This window comes from Zonotrichia albicollis, chromosome 4 (assembly GCF_047830755.1).
Source record: "Zonotrichia albicollis isolate bZonAlb1 chromosome 4, bZonAlb1.hap1, whole genome shotgun sequence".
Lineage (NCBI taxonomy): Eukaryota > Metazoa > Chordata > Aves > Passeriformes > Passerellidae > Zonotrichia > Zonotrichia albicollis.
Window position 1 is genome coordinate 60993189 of NC_133822.1, and position 22208 is coordinate 61015396.

Consider the following 22208-nt stretch of genomic DNA (forward strand, 5'->3'; position numbering starts at 1 on the left):
CTTCCTTTTTGAACAGTTGTGAAAAAGCATCTTCCTTTCAGCTGCAAGACAGACAACGGCGCACTCGAGCGGGTCACCCAGGGTGAGCAGAAGGCCATAATACACCTTGCTCTGATGTAGCCTGCCTCCCTGCTGAAGCCTTTGAGCACAAGTCTTCACACAATGACCTACCTTTGGTGTGTGGCTGCTTGTATTTGCTGATTTGTGACCCCTCCAGGATGACATGCAGGGTAAGAGAGCACAGGAGGAACCCGAGGTTCTCTGCTGCACACACCTGAGACCCACAGGCCTGGGTCAGGCATCCACAGGGCAAGAATCAACAGTTTGAGACTCATGCATACTAAAAGGCACAGCTCTGAACAGAAATCTAGGGTTAGTTTAAAGATCCACAATATAACAATAGCATTTATTTATTTATTTGTTAACATCAGCCAAATTCTCTCTGCAAATATACTTGGTAATACTGTAGTAAGAAATTGACTAAAATAATGGAATAAAAGTAAAGATTAATTCAGTTTTGATCTCTTATTACTTATAAGTGGCAACAAACAGAAATAGGGCATTTGTTCTCTGCACTTCATCACCTATGTGAATACAGGTCTTCCCACAAAACATCTGGCTTCATAAACTTCCTGTTTCGCAAATTTTTCTGCCCATTTTTGGTCATATTATAAGACAAGTTTGACTATGCATTAAATCACAAATATACAGCATATTTCTAGAAAGATGATGCACTTGATGATAATAATGATGATGATGTGTGACTATAGTTGCAAAGAACAGCAGGAAATTTTTGGGAATCATTGTAGTTTGCATATAAACAGCAGTCACGTTTTCTTCTTCATTCTCTGAAGCAGACCAGAACTCAGAACAAATAGCTTATTGTCCTTTTTCAATAACTGCATATTAGAACTCCAAGTACAAATTTCTTGGGTGCATCCACTATTCAGTAACAATACATATTTTAAGCAGCCATTCAGTAAATTAGTTTCCTAGAATATTCTTGGAAAATGAGCACAAAATGAGTTAGAATATTTCCACGGAAAATTCACTGTTTCATTTAAATAAATATTTTCAGATTTCACCCCTCATTATCTGCTTTGCTATAATCATCTATAAAAAGAAAACTTATATGTATTCCTTTCTTGTGCACCAAAACTGAAAATTCATTTAATATTTTTTTAAGTACTGAAAGTCTTCCTGGAAAACAAACAAGGAGAAAAGAAACACAAACCCCTGGCTTTTCTGAAAGCATCTTCCAAGTATACAAACATAAATATGTATTCAAACCATAGATATACATAAAGAATACATATAAAAGTACAGCTTGTACAAAAATGTACACCAAGTGAAGCAATAATAGAATTTTCTTAAAGGACCTATATAAGGACCTATATAAACTGGTCTAAACTATAAGTTTGGAAATTCTTTTAGAGACATAATTATAGAATGGCTGCAGTGAAGACAAAACTATTGTTCATGTCAAGTATTACTCTTTAAAACCAGGGTAGCTTCTGCCCTCTCTTCCTTTTCAGCTCACAAGCTTCCCTTCAGCCTGTGAAGGTCCCTTGACACCAGCAGCAGCTTTCACCAGAGAAATGAACTACTAATCTCTGCGGGCAGCCTGCCTGAAGTCACAGAAAAGTGTGTTTGTTGCCCAAAAAGACAATCTTTCCAGGATCTACTGGATTCATCTGCAGGTGCATACATGTGGGACCTCCAGAAAGCCCCTTGGCTGCTCTGCTGTTGTTATTCTGTTCTGAATGCTGCAAATCCCTAGACAGACATAGGATCTGAAATCTGAATATAAAATAAATTATGTCCATATCATATCAATTTTGGCCAAAAGTCTAAGGGCAACTGCACTATATAATCATTAGGATTTTTTATTTCTGTCTGTAATAAATAAAAATATTTTTTATTTTCCATTGCAATAAATTTAGCCTACCTTTGATCCACAAACACTTGAGGTATCCTTATTTTAGATTTTCACGACATTTTAAATTCTACTAATCACCAACTATTCCTATTTGACAAATATTCTGTCTTATTTTCAATGAAGCTTAAAATAAAAAAACCTTTTTTTTCTTTCTGTCATTGTTTTTGTACCATTGATGGTTTCAGTCATGTCAGCACAACTCATAAATGAGTTTTAGATGAGTTGAGCTGCTTTTGCTGACTAAATTTGCAGCAGCAAAGCATAAAGCATTTTAGGCTCCACAAAAGCAGCCTTTTTATTATTTCTTATTGAGAGACTGGTGGTTTAAAGAGAAAATAGATACATAGATTTCAATAAATTCCTTTTCTTGGCAATCTTCACACAATGAGGAACTTCTCTGCACTAGAAAATTATCAGACTCTATAGATTTCATAGAATGTATATATATTTTTGCCATTTGGCACCTGCAAAAAGTGCAGGTAGCAAAAACCTAATGTATAAGCTGTCACAGTCGCACAAGATTGTCTCTACAATAAATACAATACCCAAGCAAACAATACATATGCACATAGAATTCATACATATGTGTGTATACACATAGGTATATTTATTCACGTAAGATAGTGATTTTGCAATAATTGTTGATTGCATTCTATGGCATGAGCCAGTTCTGTTGGTGAAATTAAATGCACATCACACTTTGTCTTCTCAGCTGTTGCATGCTGCCTAGTTTTCAGTTTGGCACTGTCTAGGTATGCTGGCACAGATGGAAAGCCAGTATGTGTGACATGCTTTTCACCTGCCATAAAATGCTGAACTCCCTCCATCATTTTGTGTAACCAATTTGCAATTCATTTACTAATCACACATGGGATTCCAAAATAACTCAATAAAATGTTTACTATTATCAATACTGGATCGTAAAGCAATGAGAAAGAAGTCCAGTTTTAGAAGCTTTTACATGCTATAATTTCCAGATCTGTAACCTCAGCACTGGAAGAGGGATTAAAATTATGTATGAGGTTCTGCATTTGACTCTCTGATATTACTTTTATGTATTGACATCTGGAACAAAAGGGATTAGTTGTATAATTTAATCCTGTCAAAGTCAGTTGTAGTTTCCCTTTTCTACACTGTGTTAAATGCATGGAAGCTTCATGCAACAGCACAGGACTGTCTAACAGTGCTTACATGACATGGAGGGGATGGTGGCTTGGGACATAGGATATAAACAGCTTTGCAGCACATCAGTTGATTTTTCTGTTTGAGGCCATGATTCATTTTTTAGTACACAATTTTTTGTATGATTGAATGAGTAATAAGTATTTTAAGACTGCCATCTTACTCTCACAAAGTAACATTTTATGCAAAAGGGCTTTACAGATATCTCATTAAAATCTCCTGGAATCCATTTTATTATTTTTCTTTTATTCAGCAGTATAACAAATAATAAGAGTACAGAAATAAAAAGATCTACTGAATGATACTACAGTTAAAGGTGAGACGCAATTACTTGCCTTTATCAAGAACACAAGAAGCTCAGAACACTGTCATGAATTCAATTCTTAATTTTAAGGTGATAAAACTTAGATGAGATGCATCCCACCTTGTAATGTGCCCTTAGAGGGCCTCTGCATCTTCACTTTTGTCCCTGGAGCTGATTCTTTATTAACACTGAGTAACACTTCATGTTGCTAACAATCTTCATTATAACCTTGCAATGCTATCAAATACTCATACGTCATCCCAAAATTACCTTTTGTACCTTACCTCAGGAAATTGTTAGTATTTGCACCTATCAAATATCCAAAGATTCACTGGACAATAAATCAGTAGTTAAGGCACAACTCACAGTATTAAATATTAGGATTTCCCATTGTCACTGACAAAAAAATAGCTGTTCTTTACAGTTGAAATTTGTAAACATACCAAGTTATGAGTTTGGGGGTTTTTTTGTTTATTTGTATTTTCCTGAACAATAAATAAGGTGATCTTTCAATTTTTTTTCTCTTAGATACAGTCATGTGAAACTGTGTGGACAAGACTGTTTAATTTTTATAATTTAGGCCTAAGTTGTACTCAAGACTTTACATATTTAGCCTACTTTGAACACTGTGGGAGATGTCAGTAAGCATATAAGATTACAAATTAATCTTACTTACACAGTAGGAGAAAGATTTTTATGTCAAGGAGTAAGAGTTACAGAAATATAATCAGAATCCTTATTGGTTTATTACATATATTAGTTGCAGAGTAAAACATGAAATATTCAACCAGCATAAAAATAGAGGTAAAGAGTGTCCAAGATACGAGTAAGTTTTCATACAACCATTCTGAAACTACTGCAGGTATCCTGGATAGCTCTTCAGGGTAAAGATACCTATTAATGAGTGTAGCATTAATCATGTTTGCAATTACTGGGAGGATTAAAGCCTAAAAAAATGTTTACTTTCACAATTACAGTCTTAACTGAACAAAGCATAGCACAAATCTGTAAGAGAAGCATGCACATTTGTCTTCAAATAATAAAGGATTTTCCAAGTGGCAACCATATCCTGCAGGTTTCTTTCCTAAGACAACATTCATTGTGGATAAGTTCTTGCTTACAGATGGAACATGGCACAAAAAATCTCATATTTTAAAACTGGGCCTTGGTCCTCCAGTAAGATTTCTGCACTGAATCTCCCTGTGTTCACACCAAGCCCTGCTAAAGCTTGTGGGACTTACAAGGACAGCAAACTTTGCATTAGCTGTTACTACAGACCAGAACCAAATGTGAAACCTCTATCAAAGACTAAATGAATTAATAAGTTTTGAAAAGTCTACAGCAAATAGGAAATTTCTGGTTTATGATTTTTCTTTTTCTCTGAAAAAAGCCTTTAGGTAGAAATAACTTTTAATAGATTTGTATGAAAAGGGAAATCTGAAAATCTGGTTTTTCAGATTTTGAAATGACTTTTTGCTTTATTAAATGCCAAAATTGGGGGAAAATAGAAATAAAGTAAAAAAATCTAAATTAAGTATTTCTAAAAAGATTTTATGAATATGTTAATTTATTTTCATTCTTTTCTTTCAGTGGTATGATCAATGAACTTTAGCTCTGGGTCAATATACAACAATGTTTTGGGGGTTTATAAATCTTTTGTTCAGGCAACGAACTGGGAGGAAAATGAAATAAAAGCAGTTATTTGCAATTCTACTACTCTACTGCCAACCATCGAATCTTGTCTTTGAAAAGCTACCATCTTGGCAACTACATGTCCAATACAAAACAAAGAAAACCAGAAAGCAATAACAATAGTCTATCTACCTTTCCAGTTTTACCATGAAAAATGTATTTCTGTATGCAGAACTTCTCTAGATCAAGCTTGAAATGACACAAATGCACATTTCTTACTTTTCTGTGAGATTGTATGCATGTACAGCTTTCTCCATCTGTCATTTCTGTTTTACATAGAGTCATGATATTTACATTTCAACAAACCAAATGGCAAAATATCTATTATTCAAACATAATATTGGATTCTGTAATTTCCTAAAAGGTTGAGCAAATTTAAACAGATATGTATTTGAGCTTTCCATATGTAATGAAACACAATAGATCATGAATTCAGAAGAAAGGTAGGCACAGTCATGATGACATTAAAACAGAAAAAAGAAACATGAATTCTTTATTGCACTTTGTTAGTCAAAGAAAAGAGATTGGGAGAATATTTATGACAGAAAAAAATTCTTTCATAACAGAAAGATTTCTTAAGTAATATGAATGATATTAACCACTAATTCTACCTTTGAAATAAGCATTTCTCATAGTAAGTCAACAAATCAATGAACAACCTATACTGTGTCTTGGTTTTTGTGATGTTCTCTCAAACATGTGCACACATGCACACAAGTCTGTTACAGAATGCTTTCCTGAGATCCCCAAAAGCTACAAAGTGCTTGAGCTGTCTCAACTAGTGTCAGAAAGGGACAGGCCACTAAAGAGCTGGTGTTCAAGAACAGCTGATCCACACACACCTCTGGCTAGCAGTTGCAATTATTTACACTAGCAGCTATGGAAAAGCTGCAGAGGGATTCACACTTCTGTTATAATCCTTTGATGCAGTTCAGGGTCATGGCTACCAGACAAGGGCAACCTTTGTGCTGTTAATTGTAATTGCCTAATGTAACCAGAGTTTCACCTAAAGGGGGTGAAATGTGAAAGTCCTCTATAAAGAGAATGGAAAAGAATGTGTTCAGATCTTTTCTTGAGTAAGCTGGCCAGAAATTCCCAGGATAAACCATCAAAGTAAAGAAAAATGACAATGTGTAGAACAATTTTCTAGCTAATTGAGTAAATTTCAAAATAGAGTGAATACAGTAATTGCCAATGTCACTCTGTCCGTCAAACTCACCCTAATTCTTCAATGTCATTTTAGAGGGGTAAAAAGACTAAAGATAAGCAGTTTTTATAATTTCATGAAAACCAGCAAGTGGCTGGAGATGAAGCACCCTATTATTATTCACTGTGAAGGAAGCTGATGAGATCACCCTTCCTTAGACATAAGACAGGTGGGAATCAGACAGCAATAGCTATGCTGCATGGTGCTACTCTTTCTTTTAAAGCTTTCCATGTTACATTATCTTCTGCCCTAATTGCTATAACTGGAGGATGAAATAGAAGAGTACATTAAGAGGTTGGACTGTTGTCCCATCTAGACAACATTTCCATTCAGCATAACAGAGGAAATCAAATGACCAAACTCACTGTGAGTTATATGACTGGTTTGCAGAGGATAATGAGAGCAGAGCAGAAGCTGCAAATGGACTTCAACCATTTTCAAACTCTCACTGGTTTTGGATTCTTTACTAAACAAGTGGTTTTGTTTCTTCTTACAGAGCTGTATTTATAGAAATGTGTCTACTGATTAGTGTTTCACACTTCTCCTTTCTACTGCTTTAACTTTAATTCTACTGAACAGGCTTTTGTTTTGATTTCTTTTATTCACACATTGTATATAAAATATCTATAACTGATGTATTCTTGAGGCTGTTTAATGTTATATAGCAATCCTTTGTAAATGACTGGGCAATGCTACATACAAAACTGGAAGGAAACTAAAGAGCTGACATCATGATGATTTGGTTTCTTATGATCTTGCTTTAAAATTGCTATAACTCAGATATTTTCTTGCTATTTGATTTACGAGTGATGAAATTACAGCAAGATTATGTCTTTAATTGCTAAGCAAAGCTAAGGCCTCCTAAGAACCAAGTATGATTTCATTGAAACATCTTTTATCTTGGACAGCAACAATATTGTGCAAGCTGTCAGACTGTCTTAGCAGAATAACTTATAACTGAACGGCCTGTGCTGAAAACTGCCTTTGAGGTGAAGTATTGCTACTCATACAAAAAAATCTTTGTTTAATTTTGTGATGAAGCTGAATAATTAATAAATCTAACATCTCTCTGTGACATGTATCTTTTGGGACCATGTAGAGCATAATGACACTAAGTTTAGGAGAGTTTTTGATTGTAATATCTTGATTTTATGACTTCTAGGATCAGATGACATCCAGTAAGACCATGATATCAAGTCTAACTAAATGTTTCTCAGGATTTGTAAACTGTTCACTCTGCTCCAGGCTAATAAAACTGATGTGAAAAATGCTAGCTTTTCTGATTTGTATTTTTTAGTATTTTTTCAATTTTTACAAAAAATTAATTTAATGCAAAAAGTCCCATAACTAATGCTTCACTTTTGTTGAAAAGATATTTTATTTCATCCTTTCTCCCTTTTGGAAGCTTGGACTCAACATTCACCACAGCAATGCCACCAGAAGCACCACAAAAAATTTATTTCCTCCCTGAGCTGGAGGAGTAGCTTGCTATAAATGACTGCTATCTCATTGCTGTTTATGCAATTAGAAAGCAATCATTAACATGAAAGAAGGTTTCTATTTCCTGTTCTGAACTGTGGTACAGGGGCTATTAGCAATTACTGGCATAAAAGGTGCCCCTACAGGCAGCTCTCCAGATGTTCTCAGTTTTGAAGAGTTACCAGCCTCATGCCAGCCTGCCTGACCTCAGGCTTCTTTCTTTGCTGAGAGCTGGATGGACTAAGGAAGCGATTTGCAATGCAAGATAATAACTTTATTCAATCTACTAACTTCTGAAAAATGTTCTGTATTTATCTGTGCCAGTGAATGACACATTGTTTCTATTAACTATATTTTTGCACATATTCATCTCTTTCATATAGGATTCCTATAAAGCTGCTGAAACTTGAAACGATGGAAGTTTTGCTGGAACAGAAGTCAGTTATTAAAAACGGGAAGGATACAATTGCAATCACTCTCAGGCAGAGCTGCAATACCCTCTCTGGGTTCCCTCCACGTCAGGTATTGAAGAGCAGAGCCAATCTAGTAACAAAACAGTTTAGAAAGGATTCACAGTATAAGAGAGATGGGACTAATTAGGCAAGGAGCCATTGATCGTTGTGAGGTTTTTGCAGGAGCAGAGGAAGGTGGCCAGCATCCAAACCCTACATTTCCTGAAATACAAAGAAAAAAGCAGTATCTAAAATCGTAATGTTTGGATGCAGATTGAAAGATTGCCATGCAGTATGTTATAGAGAACAAAAATAAAAAATACAACTAAGTCAAAAACAGTGAAGAAAAAGAAAAATAATTTTTAAAATTTTGTTTGTGGACTGAAACAGGAGCATTTGATGACACTGAAGATTCTGCATGTGCTTAAGAATGTGGCTGTGGCAACACAGAGTAAGTCTGGCAAGAGGCATCTTTGTCAAAGGCTTCCCAAAGTGCTTCAGTGAAACCAGGAATATGAACTGTAGTCATTAATTAGTTTTCTGCATGAATTCACTCTGAGTTTTTCTTTCTAAGGATATGACCTTAAAGACTCTTGAAGTCCAGGGTGGTTTCCTTTTGACGTAGCAGACTGGCTCAGGCTCTTAGTCTCAGGACCATTTTGTTTAAATGCAGACTCATAACCTAAGGACCACAGTCATCCCAGACTGCCTTTTATAGTCAATGGACACCTGCCTACACACACTGAGACTGTAGGTAGGATAGATTGCTTTCTGAGTTGTTTCTCCCTCTGTTGACCCCAAGAACTCAGGGAGAGTAGGCTCCTAATTAGGTACCACAGGTGTTTAAAGATAAATTGGTTGAAATTTGGTCTAATTACACAGCTATTTGTTTGAAGATATGATATGAAACAAAACACGAATTCAAAATGAGAAATATGCATTTATCTAAAGTAAAATTTAAAAGTTATTTACCATTTCATTGATGGATACAATAGCACTAATTTGAAGAGGAATTCCTAGAGCTTAATAAGATGAACACATAGTTTAATGGAATTAATGTTTCATACAATATCCTATACATCAAGAAAAACATCTATAATGACTAAATTAGTATTTGTTGCTTTAGAGAAGTTAAAGCACATGTTTGAGATTAAATTAGTCCCTTCCTTGGAAGACAGTAAGGTTTTCTTGAGATGATTCCAAGTATTGACTTAGCCTCACATTAAGAAAAAAAGAAACTACTATGCTGACAGCTCTGCCTTCATGCTCCAGCCTCTAAACCTGTAATAATTACATAAAAAATCTTTTAGAGAAGTAAGGGTCTTTTTTTAGGTTAATGGTGGCTATACTACCTCTCAGGTTGACTTCAGAACCTAAAAGAAATGGTGCACATGGTGCACTTTCCCCCACAGAATGTCTTAATCATTGACCAGTGAGAGGTCATTTTTTAATGTCCAGAGCAATCCATTTCTCCAGATAGAAAGAAGGACACTGAGCACTTGCACTGCAGGATGACCTGAGCCTATTTTAGCAAACTCCCAGAAAGATGGCATTTTGTCTTGGAAAAATTATCAAAAGCCTTCCACTTATTCTGTCTGGCCCAAAGTGCAAAAAGCAGCTAGATTTAGATTAAAAAAAAAAAAACTACAAAGGCAAGGAAACTGCAGGCTATGACTAGAGGTATTTGGGCTGATTGCATGTTTGACCAAAGCACTATTTTTTTATATTTGCAAGGTAGAATCAAACATTTTCCTTTGTAAGACACAGTCTTAATCTCACAACCTAGTTCTGCAAAGGGGCTGTATTCTAAAAATTCTTATAATGGACTTTTGCTACTCAGATGGTTTCAGGAATGTTCCCTTCATTAAAAAAAAAAATTCCAAAAAAAACCAAACCTGAACCTAACAAACCTCAAAACAAAATACCATCTGCAGTGTTCTTTTCTCAAAAGGAATGAAAACTGTCTTAATACTAGAGGAATTAAAAAGAGGGGATACACTTGTGCTCTCAGTCTGTAAAGAAAACTTGCAGTTTCAAACATTTTAAATATTTAAAAAAATAAAATAAAATAAGTTCATTAATATAAACTTCTGCATCATAGCTGGTAGCTTATTTAATCCTCAGAGAGCTCTTTGTGTCTCATGACTTCGGAATGAATTAAGAAACAGCTCATCTTAGAGCCCATTGTGCATTCCCCTTAGTATCATTTTCTTCTTTTCCTACAATTACTAGGATTTATTTTCTTCCCTTGAAAATAGGATTTTGGTCTCATTTGAGTCCCTGCTATTTAATTCCTACTTGAAGTCATAATCCTCTCCGTCACATCACACCAATCTCTTTGTAGCCAATTCTGATTTCACGGGCAGGATTTTGACTTAGGAAGACCTGATTACTTAGGTACACCTTATGTAGCAGGATTGAGTCCTTCTGAAACATACAAAGTAAGGAATACTTCAGCCAGGCAATTTTAATGAACTGGTAACATAAGGTACCAGCTATGAAAGTTTGAGTTCCTGGCTATCGCTTCTCAGTAACATGTTAATAAAGGAGTCAATAGAGTGTACTCTTTTCCTTCCAAGATACTGCTTTGGAAAGATGCCTCTCTGATATACAGGCTGTCCACAAAAATTTAAGGTGAGGAGATCATTTCTCCAGGCAATGGTATCAGAAAAGTCTCTGAACCCCAACGTGTTTCAAACCTCTGACTTAAAACAGACTAAATGTTGTAACACTATGTGGTACTCAAAATTGTCCAAAAATATAGGGTTTGTTTGGATTTTTTTCCCATTTTTTAATGAAACTTGTAAATTTCTGAAACAACTTTAAGATTGCAAGTGAAATCCAGGTGTTTCTTTAATGGCACCTGTTCTCATGGGTTCTCTCTATGGATAGAAAATTCCTTATTGAGAGACTTCTATTCAGGAAAAACTAAAGAAAAAAATTCAACTTAAGCCAGCAACTGATTTTTGTAAAGCTAGGCATGTTAAAAAAAATAAGAGCAGTTATTGATTGCATAAAGAATCTATAACTGACAAGGAAACGTCTTCATTTTCAGGAAAGTAAGTCCTGTATTATTTTATCAGTGCTAAGCTGACAGGATCATAAATTGGGATTTATTAATTCTACAGGAATACCCTGTAGCACCAAACAAAACCTCCCATTTCATATGGGAGAAGAATATCCATAACATTGAAAGCTCAATATCTATAGTTGACCAACTGATTTCAATTTAATGGATTAATTTATAGTATATAAGGTATATATAGTATATATATATTATGTACTGAATATTTGAAATAGAATAAAAAATAAAGCAACAAATTAACAAACAAGTTGAGCAAATATACAGAAAGTATCTTTTATTTAATGTGATATTTTATTTCAAGTGACTTGATATATGTAATCAGTCATCATCACAAGTTTTCCTATATTAGAGTTTGCACTCAAACATTTTTAAGCCTTTTATCTCTGTGCTTTCAAGTATTACTTGTAGGAACAGTTTAGGCTGTAGTTTAGGCTACAATACTGAAAGTGTTCATCTTCTTCATGGGAACTTAGAAGTGAATACATAGTGAAGCTAGGCATATTATTAAAATACAGAAAAGAGTTAACTCCCAAAGTTCAGTGTGTATTTGGTTTATTTTTGCTTCGGGTTTCTTTGGCATATATCTCAAGCAGCTTATCAGAGTGGGAAGTTCGGTTGTAAAAACTTCACATATAACGGAACCTACTTATTCCGTGATTCTTTTCAAAACCTTTTACCACCAAACGGAAACACGGGCAAATTAGAAGGAGGAATACCTTCTGGTATCATCTTGCAAGGTCTATGAAGAAGACACACAGCGGTTTCAGAATCTTCATTGAAAAATATAGACCGTTCCCCCTATTTATCGGCACTCTCAGAGCGGCACGCAGAGCTCGGGGAACTACGCGCCCGCCTATCGCGGAGATCCAGCGGTGCGGGGCGGGCGGCGGTGCCGGGGCGGGCAGAGCCGGGTGCGCGGAGCTGGGCTCGCCCGGCCCCGGCGGGAGCTCACTTCCCGTCATCCACGCGCCATCTAGCGTCGGGAAAAGGGACGCGGCTCGGCACGGGAGCGGAACGGAGAGGAGGAGGAAAAGGCTCCCACACCCGTCCCAGCTCTCGCCGTTCCCAAAGCTGGTAAGAGCCATTTGGATATTGCAACCAGAACTCCGGAGTGGCTCGGGGCGGGTCGTGAGGAGCATCCTACACTTCACTCCCAGGCATCTCATTCCCCCTTTTTTGCAGTGAACGGTTCCCCTTCCCTTGAAAGCAGCTAACGCTCCCCAGAAATCCCCTCGGTACCTCACCTAAGCTATCGCCGCCGCCCGATCCCTACCCAAAGCACCGCGAACTCCAGAGGGTCTGTGCGGCGCTGCCGGCGGAGAGGTTGGACCGCACGATCGCGGCCCCGCAGAGACACACACCGGCACACACACCGGCACACACCCCGACGCAGGCACAGCCGCGCTCCCCGCCTGCCTGCCCTGCCGCGGCCGGCGCGGCTGCCCGCAGCCCTTTTGTTTCGCCCGCGGAGCGATGTCCTGCCCACCCGCCCCGCGCTCCCCCGCGCCCGCACCGCCGCCCGCCCATGCGCCCCTCGCCCGCGGGCGGCGGCGGCGCGGCGGGGTGGCATGGCCCGCCCGCCTTGGGGGAGGCAGCGGGAAGCCCCCTTCCCCGCCCCCGGCCGCGCCAGGGCCTCGCCGCTGCCGCCCGCAGCCCGCGGCAGGGCAGGGGCAGCGGCCGCAGCCGCAGCCGCGCCTGACAGCGGCCCCGCGCCGCAGGATCCGCGCCCCGCAAGGACGTGCTCCAAGAGCTGCCAGGCGCGATTACGTTGTTTTTTTCCCCCCACCCACCCCTTGAACTTGTTGCTTGGCGCTCGGCGGTGGCGGAGGGGGGTGGGGGTGGGGGAAAGCCTTATTATCGATGTCCCTTTGGATGCGATCAAGCTTTCTCAGGAGCAACTACTTCCCCGCCGTTCCCGGCGGGGCGCGGAGATCTAGCGGCAGAGCCCGTATTTCCAAAAGTCTCTATGCAACTGAGCGCTCTCGCCAGACTTTCACAGGTAGGTGCCGCAGGCTGGGCACGTCTGGAGCGATTGGAGAACTGAGCCGAGGGGAAGGGGCGAGAGGAGGGAGGCGGGGGTACGGGGGGGGTGGGGGGGGGCATGATCCACCACCGACCGCCGAGCCCTTCGGCACCCGCGCCCTTGCCCCGCGCCCCCCCGCCGCCAGGGAGCTCCTGCCCCTCTCCCGCTCCGCGGCCAGCCTCCCTCGCCTTCGCCTTTCGCCGCCCGCTCGGGCGCTCCCGGGGATGCCCCGTGCAGCCCACCCACCGCATGTGTCTCCAAAGCCCCCGCCAGGACCGCGGGGGCTCTCCCCGACCCCGGTCTCCTCGCCGCAGATCTGCCCCTGTCCGTGCCCTGATGCTCCGGCCGGGGGAGAGCCCCGCTCTGCCCGCTCCTGCTCTGTGGGGTGCTCCCCGCTCTCGGCGCCCCAACCCCGGCATCCCTCTGCCCTTCAAAGCATTTCCTGCACGGAAAACTTGCCTTAAAGTTTAATGCTGCCGCCCGGAGCTCCTCCCCCTGCCCCGCCGGCTCCCCCAGCCCCTAGCCGGGGTCTGGAGGAGTCCCCGGACGGCGATTAAAGGTCAGGGAGAGGATTCTTCGCGCCGCTGCTCCGGGGCTGCCGCCGGGAAGGGGGGCGGCCCGCCGGGCCCATCCCCTCCGCCCCTCACTGCGAGCAGCGGCGGCGTTGGCGGCCCCACTGCGGCCGCCCGGGAGGGCTCCGCTGGTGCCGCGGCCCGGCTCCGGCGGCGGGCGGGGAGCGAGCGGAGGAGGGGCGGGCGGGGGCACCGGCTGCATCGCGCGTGGAGGAACATCTCCTTCCAGGTGGCTGCACAGCTGCGCTAGAGCTACTAGCCGGCTCCAGGGGGTAGCGATTTGAGGACTGTTGCTTCCATCCGGGGGGCTCGAATGGAGACCTTATATCCGAAGGATCTGGCCGTTAGAGAAGCTGCTTTGAATACAGGGATTTCCAAGTGCCCTCATTTATTGTCCTAACAGTGTGACCAGTGCCTGGAAAGCATATTCTGGGATAAAAAGGTGGAGGAAACAAAAAGGAAGCGAAAAGGTTGTCAGTTAATACTGAATATCACAAAAATGTTCAGAAATCCTGCTGCCTCAAGAATGTGTGAGAATTTGTATTTTTCTTTTCCTTCTCTGTTTTAGTGGCTGGACCAGAACTGCCTCTAGATTGACTCCCTTAGCTGTAATAGGTGTTTGGAACCATGGCGGCAGGTGTAGCAGCTTGGTTACCCTTTGCCAGGGCAGCAGCCATAGGATGGATGCCAGTGGCTACTGGTCCCATGCCAGCTGCTCCACGGCAGGAGAGAAAGCGAAGCCAGGACTCTCTAATTGTGCTGAATGTGAGTGGCATCCAGTTCCAGACGTGGCTGGACACCTTAGAGCGCTACCCTGACACTCTGCTGGGCAGTTCAGAGCGGGACTTCTTCTACCACCCTGAGACACAGCAGTACTTTTTTGATCGGGACCCTGACATTTTCCGCCACATTCTCAACTTCTACCGTACTGGGAAGCTTCATTATCCCCGCCAGGAGTGCATCTCAGCTTATGATGAGGAGCTGGCCTTCTTTGGCATCATCCCTGAGATCATTGGTGACTGCTGTTATGAGGAGTACAAGGATCGCCGGCGTGAGAATGCTGAGCGCCTGCAGGATGATGCTGATACGGATCACGTACCTGAGAGCTCCCTACCCTCAATGACAGCTCGTCAGAGGATGTGGCGGGCCTTTGAAAACCCACACACCAGTACCCTGGCTCTGGTCTTCTACTATGTCACTGGTTTCTTCATTGCCGTCTCTGTTATTGCCAACGTGGTGGAGACAGTGCCCTGTGGGGTAAGCCCGGGTCGCATCAAAGAGCTGCCCTGTGGAGAGCGGTATGCCGTGGCTTTCTTCTGTCTGGATACTGCCTGTGTCATGATCTTCACAGTTGAATATCTCCTACGTCTGCTGGCAGCTCCTAGTCGCTACAAATTCGTGCGCAGTGTCATGAGTATCATTGATGTGGTGGCCATTATGCCATATTACATCGGCCTGGTGATGACAGATAACGAGGATGTCAGTGGGGCTTTTGTGACATTAAGAGTCTTTCGTGTCTTCAGGATCTTTAAGTTTTCCCGCCACTCACAGGGTTTGCGCATCCTGGGCTACACACTGAAAAGTTGTGCCTCGGAGTTAGGCTTCCTCCTCTTCTCACTCACCATGGCCATCATCATCTTTGCCACAGTCATGTACTATGCAGAGAAGGGTTCCTCAGCCAGCAAGTTCACCAGCATCCCTGCAGCCTTCTGGTACACCATCGTCACCATGACAACACTGGGGTAAGTGCAGCTGGTGTTTGGTTACAGCCAACATTTCAACAAGTGTATTGGCATGAACGGAAAAATACTCAATTTTAAAATATGGTGATAGAAAAATGTGTGAGGATAAGTTTTTGTTACAGAACTTTAAGAATATGACTTGTGATTTCCTTCTCGATGTTTTACATGTTTAAGAGACTTAACAATGTTGCTGAAATTAAAGTAACCCAAATCCAAAAACTGCAAAAAACCTGAAAAAGCAAACAACAAAACAAAGCAAAAAAGTCTTGAAACTCTTTGGTTTTGGACAGTGAAATTGGAATATTTTATGAGTATGTGTGAGTTATCAGTGGATTTTTAACGGAGTACTGTCTTTGCTGGCAGGCCCTGTTACAGTGTTGCTAAATTATTAATGTTTATAAGGAGAACGAAAGTGCAAGCTTTTAATTTGATCAGTATGTGGGTCTGCCATTTTGTTTTAAGTCTTGTATTGATGTAGACCTGGATATTGAGTTTGTTATTACAAAATTATTTATTTTCATGAAAATCGTGTCTTGTCTTTGCAAAAAAATACATATTTGTGATTTTATTTAAGACACTGAACATATTTCCTTTGATTTTCATGGACCTATAACTTTTAAATTATGAGTGTCAAGCTACATTGACTGGTGACACACTCTGGAAAATGATCTGAGGAAGTGTGAGACATATGACACATCAAGCATGTGTCTTTAAACAATTCCAGTGGCAATACAATTACTTTCAGAGAACAGGGGTTAAAAAGTGTCACTGTTGACATTAGAATGCAATGAATTTAAATGGAAATTTGAGAGAGAGTATATTTTATGAAGTCTCTGATACCAGTGTCTGATTGTATCAGCTGATTCTCTGCACCAAGTTATAAAATGCATTTTTCTGTAGTTACAACCAGGATTTAGAAGGTTGACTAATTTGAGATGACAATTTTTTCCCTATTCTTAATTTTGAGTTGTATAGTCCCATCTATGAAACTGAAAATTCGTTGTTTCATTGCAAACTGACTAGTAATTTAATAATTACAGACACTAAATGACAAACTTAGCACTTTCATTAATGCCAAGCCCATCATTTTATTAGCATTTTGCCATATCTTGTTGGGACTGTTGAGATTTATGAAGCATGTATAACTTTTAAATTTAACAAAATGAAAGTGCATTATTAAACTATTATGAAAAACTTGACTTATTATGTGCAATAGTAATTTACTTGAGAAACGTGCATACAAAATATTGAAAAAGATAAAAGGAATGTCTTGAGCCAACATTTTTTATACAAGGCTTTTATCTTCAGTGTGATATAACAAATGAAGATAAATATAGTGCATAGTAAATATTTCATACTTCTTGTAAAGGCAAGTTATGCTAAAAAGGAGTGACAAGAGCTTTGGGGATTTTAACCCGCCTTTTAGGTTCCTGGGTGGTTTTTTTTGTTTTCATTTTCTCTTGCTGATGACAAATGGAGGGGCTCAGTTAGCAGAAGAAACGAGTTAGGCATGGTAACTAGATCCACATTCCTGTATTTTTTGATGCTGATTTTTAACCATTATTTTTAATTAGAACAGTGATGTTTTCAAGAAAGAATAGACTGGTACTTTAATATAAAATAAACAGAAGCTGATGTATGGTTTTTTTGGTAACAAAGTGTACTTTCTGAGTAAGTTGTTTCCATGCTCATGCACAATGTGGAAAGTACTTGTCCATGGTACTGAACAGAAACTTGTCTTGTTTTGTGCCCAAATTGCAACTGATTATTGCACAGGTATGGTATCACAGCTGGTGTTGATATGATTTGTTTGTTTCTTTGGCATACAAACACACACACACACACACACACACAGAGTACATGAGTAGTATTCTGTAATTCCAGGTTTTGAAGTATTACTATGAGCAAAATCTTCAAAACTGCTGCTGTAATTTGAACATAAATCTCTTTGAATTGAACCTAAGATCCTCTTCTTAAGCATACAGTGACACTGTATTTTAGTCCCAAGTGGAACATAAAGGGTTGAAGAGAATCCTCTCACGCTTGACTCCTTTTTTAAGGTAGTTGAACAGAAAAAGTTTTGAGCAGGTTGAACAGAGATCCAAAGTCTCACCCTCAGGAGTTCAGGTATGATACAGGTTCAAATATGACAGACATCTCCAACTTTTATGAAATCTTTAATAAGTGCATTAGCTAGATTATGTCCTTTTAATAACATCATGATAACTTTGTAAAGATTATATTTAAATGTTAAATATATATATGTGAATAATTTATTTAAAATTAGCATTATAAAAGCTTTGAAATCTTTTTAGTTGATGGAATAATTACTCAAAAGGAGAGGGAAGTTATAGGGAAAAGCACCAAGGGTCAGTGAAAGCTGATTGTAATTAGTGCTGATACCTTTTCTATGTGCTAAAGCTTACCATCTCTAATACAGAACTCCTGCTCATTTTAACTTTAGTTTTAGCTGTATCAGGGGTGTATAAATGGACTCAATAGGAACAACTTCTCCCATTTAGAAACAAAGCCTGATGAAGTCTTTATGTTTTAAATGACAGTAGCGCACAGTAGGATATGTGAAATACTACAAAAATTCATGAAAGCTAATAGTGAATAATAGATTAACATAAAATTGAGTTTTTGAGTCTTGGTGTCATTGTCATATTTTTCTAGATAGCAAGGGTATTGAGTAAGCGACCTTTGCAATTTGGGGAGTTATTACCTTGGAAGCAGAGCTATATTTCTCAGTTCTGCATGATTGCTGAGCAATTAAAGTGTCTTTAAAAAACATAGATTACATTTTCCTTTGCAGAGTGCTAGTGACTTCAAATACTACTATATTTTTGCCTCCAAGGATATTCCAGCTATTAACTGCTCTTCACTGCTCAGCTCAAGTAGTACATGTACATGGAAATTTTACATGAAAGAGCTAAAAAAAAAAAAATGAAAAGAAGGGAAGAAAGGAGCAAAGGAAAAAAGAGAACATGAGAAAAATAAAGGCAGAGAGAGAAAGAGAAGAGGAGGATGAAAAACAGCCTCTAGAAAAACAGCATGCACACTTCCAAAAACTGAACTGTCTGATTTTAAACTTCAAACTAGTCTTTTATCAGGATTAATCATAGCAGAAGTTAAGTAGAAGCAGGAAGAGAAAATAGAATAAAATTGATAGAGGTCGCAAAATGTTTTATGGAGATCCAAGATAATAGTGGAAAGCATAGAGGTCAAGTATCAGGTTAGTGTGAAGATGGCAGAGAGAAGAGCTCAAGTCTACTGAACTTGACTGGAGGACCTTCATAGGGACTTGTGAACATCTACACCCATAATGACAGTTCTGTCACTTTCTGCTGTCACCTTATAACATGGCAATCTAATAAATTTCCATCTGCCCCGTCAGGAGCCAGCAAATAAGCTGGAATAGCTGGTAAGGTTTTGATGGTGTAAGGATATTGTGTGTTCCCAAGTCAGCCAGAGCTATAGTGTAGTTTGTGTTTTATGAAGATATTACACCTTAAATAAGGAACCTAGTGCTCTTTTGTGAGTAGTTTTAAAGCACTCTCACTGCTATATTAAAATTCTATTTTTACAGCCTTTACATTGAGTAGCTTTATCAAGTCACACAATGCTTCTGGATGAGCAGAATACTTCATGAAGGGAGGCTTAAACTCGACTACTCATTTATTTGCTTTCATTGTATAAACTAGAGGTGTGTCTTTCAGAAAAGATAAAGCAACTATTTGTTTTCATTATTTGTTATTATAGCCCATAATGTGTGAGGAAACCCACTTAAGATATATCAAATTCTCTGAAGACTTTATAATAAACAGATGACTAGATGTGATAACAGAAAGCCTCAAACAGTGAACAGGGAAGAGAGCAAAATATTTCCTTTTCCTGCACATTCATATTCTTTGCCATCTTCAGTCCTTTTTTCATTCTTTTTTCATTACTATGGGTGTATTCTATCTATTTCTTTTTTCCATTATTTATTCCAACTACCACTTCCCAGAGTTTTCATGGTTGGGGTTTGTCTACTGATTGACACCTTCCCTCCCTTCTTCAAGATAAGGTTAACATTTGTAGTAAGACTCTGCTGGCTTTATTTTTTTTTTCTTCTGCTCCTTTTTTCCAGATTCCTAATTCATCCTTCACTACTACATCAAATCTTTAGTTTATCATCATTGTCATTCATTTGACCTGAACTTTCCTCAGAACAGATCTTTTGTTCTGACCTTTGTTTGATAGATTTTTCCTTATGAGCATCATAAAATTTCCACATCATCACTTTTTTTCTGAAATACTACACATATTCTCTTTTCTCACCACTGTGCCATTTTCAGTGTGTTCGGTTCCTTATAGTCTCTGCATTTTAGTTTGAAATAATCCATCTCTTTAGAACTTCTAATAAAAAAATTGAGTTTAGTAAAATCTGACAACAGAAAAAAAAATTCAAAATCTTTGTTTTATGAAAAATTTCATTAAAAGTTTGGATATATTCTTATGATTAGTGTTACAAATGTGGAGATTCACAAAGTTAGAGTATTATTGCTGTATCTTGTACATACATATTGCTCATTCATTTTTTGTTTGATATTTTCAACCCAGTTTCAAATAGAATTTTTCTATTTTTGTCTTTTTATATACAGCCTAGTGGATTTTGTATTTTACAAATGTGTTTGATGTCTCAAACTATTTTCTCTTCACAGCAGAGACATTTAGCCCATATAACAGAGGAGGGACAAAGTGTAGTTGTGATCACCTTCAAAGTACATTACTAGAGATTCAAAAAGGGCTCCAGGGAGAATCTGTTATACTAAGGGTCATTTTGATAGCAGTAAAAAAAATTTCTTTGTTCTGTAACAAAAAGATTACTGAAATTGTATTGGGCTGTTGTTGCTTGACAGAGAGCAGAGTAATTGTATTCTTATTTAGTTGCACTGGGGACCAGCTTTCATCTTCAAAAAAAATCCTTAGAGGAAAAGGACTTTGCTTGTTTCACTCATTTATCTTGAGCCTGAACTTCCTTAGTTCAGTTATGAAGAACATGAAGGTGGTGCTTAACAAAAAGATCTTTCTGCTCAGGATCGAATATATTTGCTCCTTTGGTAGAAACAGATGGAATTTTGTTTCCTTTTTGTTACTTTGAGACAAGAATAAGAACAATTAGATTACTGTGGACCTGGATGTAGCATAGAAATATTCTTAGTACAGCAGAACTAATCATCTCAGAGAGTAATTATGACTAGTGCCTGATCTATTAACTAGGGCCTATCATTCAAGTAATCATCAGTGAATACTGTCATTTTAGTAAAATCTTTAAGTGATCAAACCCAAGAAGTTCAAGCTGAGTGATGACAATCTGTGACTCACATCATTGTGCCTTTGTCTGAAATGAAAAATTTGCAATATAAAAGCCACATAAATCTATGAATACAGTATTAGAAATAGTGCCTGCCATGCAAAAAAATATCTGGAAATGGAAACTGTATTTCTGAAGAGGAGAACATAAATACCACAGAAATAAAGCGACTATTCAAAATAAGTTCAGAACATCTTGCAACTTCAGGGTGACAATTAAGTTTTCAGACATTTGAAAGACAGTCTAGTGAGTTACTCCTTTTACTTGATTTTTTATGACATTATATTCCATGGGCAGAATTTCATAGTATTCGTCATAGTAAGCTAATTATAGAAGAATCTGGTTTATCAGGGGTTAAGATTATAGATCGCTCTAAAGAGGGAGTATAAATTAGAAATACAGAAATTGTATTCATCAGAAACCTGACAACAGAGCTGGCAGAGTGATGGGAAAGATTCTGTATATTTCTGTACCTATCATTTATTGGGCAATAGATAAGAGCACAGGTTTTTCTGGAAGACATAGTCTTTACGACTTTTTTTTTCTTTTTCTGAATTGATTATGTGGTGGAGAAAATGTTTTGAATATTTTGGCAGTACTTTAAAATGGTAGCTCTACCCTACACTTCCTGGAACAATAATAGTCACCATGCTTGGACTTCAACTCCTAACACAGTTAGGAGCCCTAATTTTTACCACTATTTCTTAATATCTTTTTTTATGAAGCACATGATTTTGATCTACTTGTGTCTCTGGTAATGTTTTATAAACGTCTTGTGAAGTAAAATCCGTGGGGTTTGTTTTGACAAAAAAAAATCAATTTTCACCATAGTACACAATGAAATTTACATTATATTCACAGCATAGACTTAAATACATGTGATTTGAGATGAAATAAAAAATAATGCTTTTGACTAGTGCATGTGATGTGTAACAGGTATGAGTGCCCTGCAGAAAAATCCTGGAGACAAAAACTTATTCAGATATCTGACTTATGAGGGCTCAGGTTTGAACATGAGTACTTATGAGGATCATGTGATCAATTCATAAAAAGAATAAAATCTAACAGGATTCATCTCTATTATAATTCAAATGAGACTGCACTCCTTTTCTCATAGCACCATAGACACAACTTATGCATTATTAGGAAATACATCTTAATGTACCTAGTTA

The 22208-nt window shown here is 38.9% G+C and overlaps 1 protein-coding gene across 2 annotated transcripts in view; it reads left to right on the top strand.

The window, feature by feature from the left end:
* The first annotated feature begins 12260 nt into the window (after positions 1-12260).
* KCND2 (potassium voltage-gated channel subfamily D member 2) overlaps positions 12261-22208 on the top strand; it is a 262217-nt gene continuing 252269 nt past the window's right edge. The window contains exons 1-2 of one of the 2 annotated variants that reach the window (XM_014275919.3): positions 12261-12414; positions 14504-15677. In XM_014275919.3, the coding sequence (XP_014131394.1) occupies positions 14563-15677 (1115 nt within the window). In that variant the 5' untranslated portion in view covers positions 12261-12414; positions 14504-14562. Of the gene's footprint in view, positions 12415-13198; positions 13340-14503; positions 15678-22208 lie in introns of those variants that run through there. The other variant, XM_074539957.1, reaches the window with a different exon arrangement.